Here is an 11,518-nt window from a genome sequence, read left to right on the forward strand (position 1 = left end):
AAATTCAAGCTGAAATCACATTCTTGTTCAGTCATTAACTTGACGTTAGGGTAGCTTAGCTACTTTTGTACATAAGTCACTTTTACAATCTTTTCGACTTTGGGGTTAGAAACGTTTTACTGATGAAACATTAGATTAACTTCGGAGCAGATATGGCTAAAGAACAACAACCTCACTGGTCGGATATTTTGAAAAGGAGGCTAGCTAACCCTAAAAAAGGTAAGAGAGAATGTAAACTTTGGCTAACGTTGGCTAGCTAATTTTGGATTGAGTGTACCAAGCTATAGTCGCTTTGCTAAATCAACATTAACACTTACACTTACCATACCTTTCATGTAACTGGTTTTCACTCTAAAGTTTTTTTCATGTTCCCTCTTCTGTCCAGACGAGAGAAGCGACGAGGAAAAGAAAGCAGAAGAAACTGAGCTGTTCACAAAATATTACACAGAGTGGAAGGGAGGAAAAGACAAAGACAAGTCCTACAAGAACATCCCGCGTTTCTACTATAGGGTATTATTTGAATACATGACATGTGTAAACCCAGTGACAGCTGTCATCATTCATGTCATTTGGATGGAACCCCATCACTAAATCACCTGACAGTATTTGTGACAGTAAATAAACATCTTTCCATTTAAAGAAAAAGCTCAGGCAATATACATAGACACTATTGCTAAAACGGTATCTCACTGGTTTGTTTTGTTCTGGTGTCATATGTTTAGTACCCTGCTATACAGTAGCTTTCCTAAAATTAATCTGATGATTTAAGCATACAGGCTTGATGTTTAATGATGAAGATGTGCAGAAGTAAAAATAACTTGGGCCGCGATGATGATGATTGTGATGATGTTCTGCAGCTACCAGCAGAGGATGAAATATTACTTCAGAAGCTGAGAGAAGAATCCAGAGCAGTCTTCCTCCAGAGGAAGAGCAGGGAATTGCTGGATAATGAGGAACTGCAGGTAAAACACACACACACACACCAACACACGGTAGTCAGATGCAATATAAGGACTTACTTCAGCATGAATCACCGCACTGTATGTTTGTGATTTTGTACCTACTTAGCTGTCTTTTCTTCTTTCTATTTTTCTTTCTGTAGAATCTGTGGTTCCTGCTCGATAAACATCAGGTGCCTCCAGTGAGCGGAGAGGAGGCCATGATCAGCTATGAAGCCTACCTGCAGGTGGGGGAGAGGGCTGGGCCCAAGTGCAAGTAAGTAACAGGAAGTAGAGGTTTACTGGCAACAGCACAATTTGCATGAAACCAGACACGCCTGTATTATTTAATGGAGCATGTGTGTGCTTGTTTGTGCCAAGGATTCATGCTAGATCAAAGGTTGTATCTGGAAAATCCACCTGTCATTTTGACTTTATATGCACCTGGCAGTAATGGGACTGATGGGATACCTATATGTTCAGATCTGGCAAAAACACACAACATCTCAATTGAACTGAAACTGTGATCACATAAACTACCTGTGGGGGTTGTCAGAGATATATTTGGCCAGATGAAAAAACAAGCTACCTAGGCAATCAATGATAATGAAAATTAACTTTTGAACCAGGAAGTGGACACATAATAAGAAGGTGGTTAATATGTCAGTGTGTATCCACTGTCAGCTTTAAAGGGTTTAAATTTATAGGAATTTTGTTTTCATTGTGGCAGGGGAAAGAGAAATCTGACTCTGATGCATAACAGAGAAAAGTTTCATCTTGAAAAGGTTTTGAAAAAGGGGGGTGCCAGGGGTAAAACATGTTAATGGCTGAAGTTAACAGGGGAAATGTGATCAGATCAAGGAAACTAACATAATGAAAAGTAACAGCTTTTCCCCTCTTCTCTCCTTTCCTTCAGAAAATTCTTCACAGCCAGAGTGTACGCCAAGCTGCTCCACAACGACCCTTACGGCAGAATCTCCATCATGCAGTTCTTTAACTATGTCATGAGGAAAGGTCTGGATCTTCACTTGGCTTTCTTGTTCTACCTCGTCTCTGTTCACATGTTGAACTATTTGCAAAAATCTGGATTTACCTGCACCAGTGAATATTTAGTCACTAACTCATGTCTGTTCTCTCCGTGCTTCTAGTGTGGCTGCATCAGACTCGGATAGGTCTGAGTCTGTATGATGTGGCAGGACAGGGCTACCTCAGAGAGTCGGTACGCACTAACCACAAATTACAGTTTAAGTTTTTACTGCATAAATTCAGTAGCAACTCTTGGCAGAATCATTGAATTCAGTTGTACTGAAACTTAAACTGCTCGGAAAGGTGACACTCTTCCTTCTCTGTAGGATCTGGAGAACTACATCCTTGAGCTCATCCCCACTCTGCCTCAGCTGGACGGCCTGGAGAAGTCCTTCTACTCTTTCTACGTCTGCACTGCTGTTCGCAAATTCTTTTTCTTCCTCGACCCACTGCGAACCGGTGAGACTGAACCCCACTGTGAACCTCGACAGTAAAACCTGCAATAATACGTACTGAAGCAAAGTGTCGTCTTGTACTGTCATCACATGTCCATACATCATGTGTAAAGGACATGCAGCAAAAAACAGTGATTTGTTTCATCAGATCAGAAGCTTTAACAATCCCTGTGGGGACTTTGGGTTGTGTAGCATCACATTGTAGGAAAGGGCCAAGAGATACAGAACACTGAGATAACAAGTAATCACGGCAACCACACATTTTTAAAATGATTCTGCAAATAAAAGGACATGAGCATCTCAATGTGTGTTCAGAGGGATGCAACAACATTTCCTGTACTGAAGATGTATGTTTGTCTGCTGTTTTTTTTTTTGTTTTTTCAGGAAAGATTAAAATCCAGGATATATTGGCTTGCAGTTTCCTGGATGACTTGTTGGAGGTAGAATGTTTTTTTTATCACTCACATTTTTTAATCTTTTTAAGTCCGCAGTCACTTTTTTTCACAACCCCTCCTGTGTTCATTCTTTATTTAATTCATTGGGTGTCAACACCACCAGCGGGTAGCTAAAGGACAAAAAAGGATATGCTGTAATTGGAATAGTCCACCTGAATTATGTTTCGTAGTTGGATTATAAGGATTAATGCAGTTTCGTCTTGTTCTCCTACAAGTGTTTCAGTATTGCATGGGTCATTTATATGGAGGCGATACTCCCAAAACTGTTGCTTCACCCCTCACCCTCTTCTTTCCCCTCTCCGACTGTGCTCCTAGTTGAGAGATGAGGAGTTATCTAAGGAGAGTCAGGAGTCCAACTGGTTCTCAGCCCCCTCGGCTCTTCGGGTCTATGGTGAGAAATCATCTGTGTGTAAATGTTGCGTTTCCAGTCTCAAATCAAATGGTCCCGATATTAAATGATCCTCAGGTGAATGAAAGATGTCAGGGGCCACGCAGTGCAATTCATTTTCAGCTCAATGGGTCATTACAAAAGTTTCCACAATGCTTAAGCTCTTTGGTGTGTCAATACACTAAACCCATTATTGTCCGTGTTAAATAATTTGTACATGATATTTTGTCACTCTTGGCCCAAGAATCAGTTGGATGTTGAATGGAAGTGGCGTGTATCCAAGTATCATTAAATTAAATCTGGAAGACACAAATCTTTTGGTGTGTAGCAGTTGCCGTATACATGAACTGATTCTGGATCCACAACAAAAAACGGCTTGTGTGTGTGTGTGTTTGTCGGTGATCGCCTCAGTAAACATCAGAGCCTGCAGCCTGTCTGTCATGTTCACGTCTGGATGTTCTCTCTCTGAAGGCCAGTACCTGAACCTGGATAAGGACCACAACGGCATGTTGAGCAAAGAGGAACTCTCACGCTACGGCACAGCCACTCTCACCTCCGTCTTCCTGGACAGGGTGTTTCAGGAGTACCTCACCTATGATGGAGAAATGGTAAAAGCAATAACAGTATCAGCAGCAGTTGTAGTAAACATATAGATGGGTAACAAAAGTTTTTTGTCCTCTCATTTACTCTGGGTTTTCTTTTAGTTGCTCTCCTCTCTGTTTGTTAATGTTCAGCTCAAACAACCATATAAAGTTAATCTTCAGCTGCTCGTTGAGTGAAGACGGTGTGTCCTCTCTGGGCAGCTGACGCACTCGTTTAATGACACTTTTGAAATGATCAGAATTATAAGGTATTGGTCTGGATCTCTCTTTTCCGTGCTTATGAAGTGATTGTTTTGCAGACGTTTGTGTGCTGGGTCGAAGTTGGATATATACAGTACGTGATTGTGTTTCTGTCTTTCTTTTCCTTCTTCTCAGGACTATAAGACCTATCTAGACTTTGTATTGGCTTTGGAAAACAGGAAGGAGCCAGCAGCGTTACAGTATATCTTTAAACTTCTGGATATGGAGAATCAAGGATACCTCAATGTCTTCTCCCTCAACTACTTCTTCAGGGTATCAGCTGCACACAAACACACTAATGAGTTTATAATCCAGGCATAATTTCAAACAGTCCATCCATCCATCCTTGTTACAAGAAGTACAAGTACACACACACATTCACACTAACTGTGTTTTGTACTTCAGGCCATTCAGGAGCAGATGAAGCTGCACGGTCAGGAGCCTGTCTCCTTCCAGGATGTCAAGGTATATTGTACAGACACAATGAAAATGTTACAACTCGTTTTAAATCTGACGTGTTCCTTGTTGAGGCGAAAGGCTCCACCAAGCTGTACTGTGCATTTACAGTTGAGCCAAACTGAGACATGTATTGTGGTGAAGAAAAACAAGTGGACATTGTGATCTCTGTCTCTCCTCAGGATGAGATCTTCGACATGGTGAAGCCTAAAGACCCCTACAAAATCACTCTCCAGGATTTGGTAAACAGTTGTCAGGGCGATACCGTCACCAGCATCCTGATCGACCTCAACGGCTTCTGGACCTATGAGAACAGAGAAGTGCTGGTTGCTAATGACAACGACAACAGTAACACGGCTGACCTTGATGACACCTGAGAACGATCTTGAGTTTCCCAGATTTCATTCCCAACAGTAACAAACATTATGTTTGTTGTTTGTTGAACCTTCACCTGCTGACTCAGGTCCCTCTGGATACGTTGCAACTGAATAACTGAATTGTGAAAAGCCTGGAATGAATGGAGGGAGGGGGTGAAAAGAAATGGATGAGATGGACGGAAGACAGAGAGCGAGGCAGGTTGCTTTGTGTAAATATTGTTCTGTGTTCCCGTAAAGAAGTCCAATATACATGTTTGTGTCACTGACCTTTTTTAAAATAAATATTTCCTTTTCATTCCTTTTCTGACGACGCCTAAATGTGTCACTTTTCTTTGTATCTGCCTAATGAAAGCCCGCTATCATTAACACTAAAGTCAATACAGCGGATTGACTGACAATGTAATGTGAAAGGAGACAATCATGTTGATGAACCAACAGAGAATTATCATTTGATACTGCAGTTCTCCTCAGCTCTACAAAGTCTTATATTTTACAGCTCATTGTTTTGATTTTCCATCCCGCAACTTGACTCTTTTTGTTCACTCTTACCTCTCAGCTTGTTTTCAGCCGCAGCAGGCAGCAGTATAAACCCACAGTGCACCACCTGCTCAGCACCAAGCAGGAAGACAAGTAGCCAGAGAACGTGGTGGAGCATTTAGGGGATAAAGAGCCACGTTTCCCTCAGGAGCCAAGTGACTGAATATTGGATTTAGTGCCAGATATGTAAATAGGCAACAAGTAATGATATGTCAGTCCTTTGTTTACAGCTTCTTTTTACTTCCTTCAAGTGACCAAAAAAAAAAAATCAGTTATTGCAGTTATAACTTACAATTCGGTTCTTAGCAAAAATAAATTTTCCTGGCAGAAGCAGAAACTGTATTTAATGGACTTTTAAACTTTGATTTGTATGGTTGAGTAACACTTATCATATCCTCAAATATGACATTTTATTTTATTTGGATCTCAGTAAGGATTCTGGGTTCCAGTCTGAACATGAATTTTTTGATACTTCCGTTGCAGGTTAAACTGCACAATAACAAAAAAAATCATTTCAAAATTATCTTAGTTCATTCTTGACATTGGGATCAATTGATCAATAGATAGATAGATGGATGGATGGATACTTTATTTATCCCCTAGGGGAAATTCATGAGTATGAGTGATAATGATTTAATAATTTAATCTCAAGGTCAATTTATTACTACTACTTCAAACACATCTCACAGTCTTCATCGGTGAATGGAAGTCATTTGTTTTTTGCATAATTTTACCCCTTTCAAGAGGAGTGTCTCAAAATTAGATTTTCACCATTAGTGTTGGGTAATAACATCAGAACATTTTGATTGTATTCAATAAAAATTAATCTGAGCTGCAGATGTACAGAACATGACCACAGCCTCTCTTGCCTTCAGTTTAATTACACATCACACTGTTTTCATGTTGAAGGTGAATAGAAACCATGTTTTGATGCGTCATGTTGAAACAACATGCACAGCTGGGTCTTAAGACTGGGAGATTCAAAGGTTATAAACTTGTTAACTGTTAACAAATAAGAAGGAACCAGGAAGAATTTTATTAGATAAGACGCATGGGATTTTAAAACAGTTTCATGATTGTAAAGTATTTTTATTATTTTAAGAGTAATAAATAAAAGTAGCAAAATCAACATTTTTAATGTTTCAAGGTTTTATTAACACAGAAAATATAAATATGTATTTACAGATTCAATTAGTGTTTAAGAGTTTCAGTTAAAATAATTTTTGCATATGTTGACCCTTTTTATACACATAAAAAGTATGAATAATATCCACTGTTGACTACTGTAATGAAAGACATTTACTCTGCATGGTCAGATATGTTGGTGTTTCAGTTACAGTGAAGCCTTTTTAAAAATCTCTTTTTGAAATGGAAAATTTTGATAAGAGCAGTGTAAATTTTCTTGGGGGTTGAGGCTACAGTGTGTGTGCGTCTGGTTTACTCCTCACTACACACTGCTGCTCTGCTCTCTAAGGAGATCTAAGGCCTGTCCCCACAACACGCAGCCACATCAGTGGATAAAAATAATTAATAAGAAGCTTCTGACAGCTCAGGCAAGGACACTTAAAGAATAAACTCTCAACACACTTGAAGGTACAATCAGTGTATGGGAGCAACTCTACTTCCAGATCAGCAATAAATTTGAGAACTAGTGGATTTTCTAAGATTTGGACTATATTGATTTTACTACTTGGTCTCCATTAGCTGTACAGCCTGTTTCATTTTTAGCAAAACAATTAGTACTTCATGCTAATTGTTTTTGTTTTTAAACAGTTTCAAGTATCGTCACAGAGACACATTTTACATTGTGACAATAGAGAGTGAAGAAAGCTGCTAGCAAATTCTTTGAGGTTAGTCTTGAAGTCAATTTTAACAATGGACTGTGGCTTCATGCCAAAGCCAACGGACGCACAGTGGCTCCAGTTACTCCAAGACTCAAGATGTTGGAAGATTAGGATGATAGGAGCACTTTATATATATATATATATATATATATATATATATATAAAGTGAAGTCTTGGAGTCTTGGATATATATATATATATATATGGATATATATATATATGTATAAACATCATACCTATTAAATGACTTCTTGTACTAACCAGCCCTTAGTTTGGCCCTGACACAGAGATCCAAAGCAAACAAATCTGCATGTATTGGACCATTCATTCACAGTAAAGGAGTGGAGGCCCAGATATTACATGTGTCCAGTTCAAACAGCAGGGAGGTATTCATGGACTACTTAATACAAGGCAGTGGTGGAAGGGTTGTGAAATGTATTTGGAAATGTTGACTTTATAAATGACTGTTTTGATGAAACGCAATGATTCAAAACTGATACATTTTCTGTTAAGTCTTGTCTAAGCAGATGTTTAATAGGCCTCATTTTTTGTCCTAAGTAAAGTCAATGCCACTAATTCCTCTTCATAACTTATTGAACTTGTACGCTATTTTCTTGTATTTCCTAATTCCAGACATAACAATAAAGCAACGACAGGCTGAAATGCAGAGTACAATAAGAGTACAGCAGCTCCGGCTACTGATGTCATCACTACCTGGTGATTTGTTCAGCAAGTCAACAACTATCCAGCTCTACTACACTTTACAAATAAATTCCTATGCCACGTCTAGATAAAAAAAAACTGAAGTGAGTTGAGCGTTGTCCCATTCTGGTCTATCTTGTTAAATTACATGTCTCAGTCTTGCATACATTTGCACACTGTACATAAATTTACATTCACAGATAAGGCTAGTGCAGCCACTTCCACAGCCCTTTTAATTTATCCCTGCACTGTGTACTAAGATCTAATCTTATAAAATAACATAGAAAAATAACAATATTATTAATCTATCCAGCTAAGTAAATTAAGGTTTTGCCTGATATAGAAATATGCAAATGTTAGAGAGGTTTGTCAGTTTTCAGGAAGGAAGAGGGGACGGGACTCTGTTGGTGTCTGAGGCACTGAGAGGAGACTCAGGTTCAAGCTCAAAGCTGATGTTTACAAAAGATGCTCTGGACGCCTCCGGCTGCTCCACAGTAGCGGGATGAGACGCATCCTGCTCGCCTCCCCGCAGCTCTGCAATCCGACGCTCCGCCTCCTCAGACAGACGGCTCTCCTCCTCTTCCTCCTCCTCCTACAGGAAAACAGTGTGTGCAAGTGTTTAATACTTGATATATGAGAGTTAATGTTTCTGTTTTTCCTTCAAGGTGTGACTCTATTCATGTTTAATTATGAGATAGACATATGAGGCTCAAAGTTGTGTGTGTGTGTGTGTCCCCTACCTCTTTCTTCATACGATAGTACTCATCGATAGCATACTGGTATTTGGGAGTAGTGATGCCAAAAAGAGAGGCCAGTCTCTCTCCCATGTAGTCACACACTGCAGTAAACACACACATATTCAGTACAGGTAACTTCAAACACTTGAAATACTGTGAAAACTCATGACATTTCAGGATTTCCATGTCTAGCAAAAAAAGAACCGTCAGATCTGATCCTTGCTAGCATGAATGACTGATCTTACAGTAGACTACTTTACCTGAGATGGTGGAGGTGGCCATTCTCCACATGTGGAACCAGAAATATGGACCCCACGTCAGTTTAGCCTAAAATACATATGAAGAGAAACAGGACAATTACACCACACATCTGCTGGTAAAACACAAAAGAACGGGTTAGACATAAAATTACCTCTCAAGCATCAATAAAGGGCTTAAACATTCAAGTTGGCAGCCTGGCCTTCTTCCCTTAGCACTATACATCCACACTCTTTTGCCTGATGTTACCTGTTTAAGATTTTTATTAAGATTTTCTGAGCATTTAATGTCTTTCATACAACGTTGACTGAAGTGACAGGAAATGAAGGTAGTGAGAGATGAGGACAGACATGCAACAAAGGTCCCTGAATGCGAAGGAGGGACAGTTTGATTCACAGTCACCCTGTTAAATCTCTAGGCCACCAGAGCACCCTTGGGAAAGCTTGTTACCTGGGGGTCAGAAAGTGAGGCTATAGTTCATAACCATATATAGATCAGTTAACTGCAGTGCTTGGTATGACTTTCAGTTCATTTTACACACTTGCTACTGATATTTCTTTAAGAGGAAAGCATTGCCATCTACCACTTTGTATTTCTTGAAAGTATCCTTTGCAGTAGCCAATGTTAGAACTTATTATATCATACTATCCTGGTTAAGGGCCTTATACATAGTCAATAAAATGTATATATTCAGACTTAAATCATGAGATTAATCGCTATAGTGGAAATTGATTTTCAAAAGTGATCAGCCATTTATATTTTGAGAAATTTAATAAATATAAGCCACGTCTCCTCACACAGGCCTGAAGAGAGGATTTCTGTCTGGCAAACTCCACAGGATTGGCCTGATAACTGAGGCTGTTCAGTGTCTATAAAATCCTCATGGTTTTTGTAAAATGACTGTAAAACTTTTGATCTCAGCCTACCGTATCTACAGGGATGACATCTTTCTTCACGGGATCCTCTTCTTCCTCCTCTTCATCAGTGCTATACTCCTCCATGGTCTCTCCGCTGGCAAAGTAGATGGTCCTTCGGGGGACTTTCACTCTCCCCCGATTCCCCGCAGAGTCTCCCATCTCCACACTCTCAAAGTCTGTCGTCCCTCCTGGACTCTGACAGTCAAAGATAATGCATGTATATCCTCTCATCAACATGATTATTATAGACTGCTGGGTTTTGAATGATTTGTAAATGCGTGAGTGCCGAAGGCAAGGCACAAGTATAACCAGTTTGACGTGCCCTCCTTCACTCTGTTGGATGTAATTAACAAATAAAATATAAAATACTTTCTTAAATAAATTATTCAAATACCGTCACGTGTAGCTGTGTTATTCATATCCAAACTGCTAAACATGGAGGTAAGAAAAGTAAATCATCCTAAATTCTTTGACAAAACCCTGTTACAGCAGCTAAACACTGGGTCGTTAGTTAGCTTACTTTAGCTAACGTTACTTTGTGTTTGTTGACTGTTAGCTGGGTTATCAGCTGAGGAAGTAATTAGCTATTTTCCAAACAAGTCTTTGTTTTATCATTCACAAACACGAAAAGTGACGAAAGTTGTATCGTACGGACTAACCTTTTCAGTTTCCATAGTTTGTCCCAGGGAAACGTTGACACTAGTTAAATACAACGACAAATCTGCCATCTCTGTCAGTTCCTCCAACTCACCACGACCCGGTTGTCCGTATTCTGCCAGCAACACTTCCTGTCTGATTTCTTCAAAATAAAATAGAACGGTTTATTTGACAACAACCAGTACTTAACAATGTTGGATTTGGTGGAAACTCTTCTGTACAATAAAAATTCTCCAGTGTTGGAAGGAGTATTCAGATCCTTACTAAAATTAGCAATATCACAATGGAAAAAATATTAAAGTACAAGTAGAAGCCCTGCATTTAAAATTTACTCAAGTAAAATTACAGCATTACTATCAGATAAATGTACTCTACAAGTAAAGGTACTCGTAATACAAAAACAAGGCTCCTGTGAGTGTTATATTATTAGGTATTATATTTGTGGATTTTTAATACTGATGCATTAATGTGTCAGTGCTATTTTACTATTGTAGTCTGGCAAAGCTACTTTTACTACTACTTTGCTACTTGTTGCTATACTGTTAGTAGTAGTAGTTTAATCTATAAGAATGGGACGTTTATCATAAAAACATCACGTTTTCATTGTAAAATCTTAATCTGAAAATTAAGACACATGGAAAAAGATAAACGGAAAAAAAAGATAAAATAACAATTGTCATTATTGTCAAAAATATTTAGAATTTAAAAATTATACACAGTGGGGGGAAGAAACACTACTTAAATACTGTTCTCAACTACTATTCTAAGGAACTTCCTTAAATATTTTAATTTTATGCTACTTCTACTCCACTACATTATATAAGTACAGTTAGTAGTTACTTTACTCAAATTAAGAAGAATATACAATGAGGACACACAAAATACCATGCATTTTTATAAAGTAAATCAAACCAACCAACAGCATATAA

At 38.8% G+C, this 11,518-nt stretch overlaps 2 protein-coding genes across 2 annotated transcripts; one reads left to right on the top strand and one right to left on the bottom strand.

The window, feature by feature from the left end:
- Positions 1 to 79: 79 nt before the first annotated feature.
- Positions 80 to 5,244, top strand: ppp2r3c (protein phosphatase 2, regulatory subunit B'', gamma). Its single transcript, XM_023431571.2, has 13 exons — positions 80 to 219; positions 386 to 510; positions 858 to 962; positions 1,103 to 1,215; positions 1,855 to 1,952; positions 2,087 to 2,157; positions 2,291 to 2,423; positions 2,804 to 2,859; positions 3,190 to 3,265; positions 3,734 to 3,870; positions 4,240 to 4,377; positions 4,510 to 4,569; positions 4,743 to 5,244. The coding sequence occupies exons 1-13, from the start codon at positions 153 to 155 to the stop codon at positions 4,935 to 4,937; spliced, it is 1,374 nt and encodes a 457-aa protein (XP_023287339.1). The 5' UTR covers positions 80 to 152; the 3' UTR covers positions 4,938 to 5,244.
- A 1,361-nt stretch (positions 5,245 to 6,605) lies between these two features.
- On the bottom strand, positions 6,606 to 10,725 carry fam177a1a (family with sequence similarity 177 member A1a). Its single transcript, XM_023431554.2, has 5 exons — positions 10,592 to 10,725; positions 9,942 to 10,127; positions 9,018 to 9,084; positions 8,761 to 8,858; positions 6,606 to 8,612 (listed from the first exon to the last, which is right to left on the bottom strand). The coding sequence occupies exons 1-5, from the start codon at positions 10,658 to 10,660 to the stop codon at positions 8,397 to 8,399; spliced, it is 636 nt and encodes a 211-aa protein (XP_023287322.1). The 5' UTR covers positions 10,661 to 10,725; the 3' UTR covers positions 6,606 to 8,396.
- Between the last annotated feature and the right edge of the window lie 793 nt (positions 10,726 to 11,518).

This window comes from Seriola lalandi, unplaced genomic scaffold (genome assembly GCF_002814215.2).
Source record: "Seriola lalandi dorsalis isolate HSWRI2012SDOR001 ecotype SW California unplaced genomic scaffold, Sedor1 jcf7180002054925, whole genome shotgun sequence".
Classification (NCBI taxonomy): Eukaryota; Metazoa; Chordata; class Actinopteri; order Carangiformes; family Carangidae; genus Seriola; species Seriola lalandi.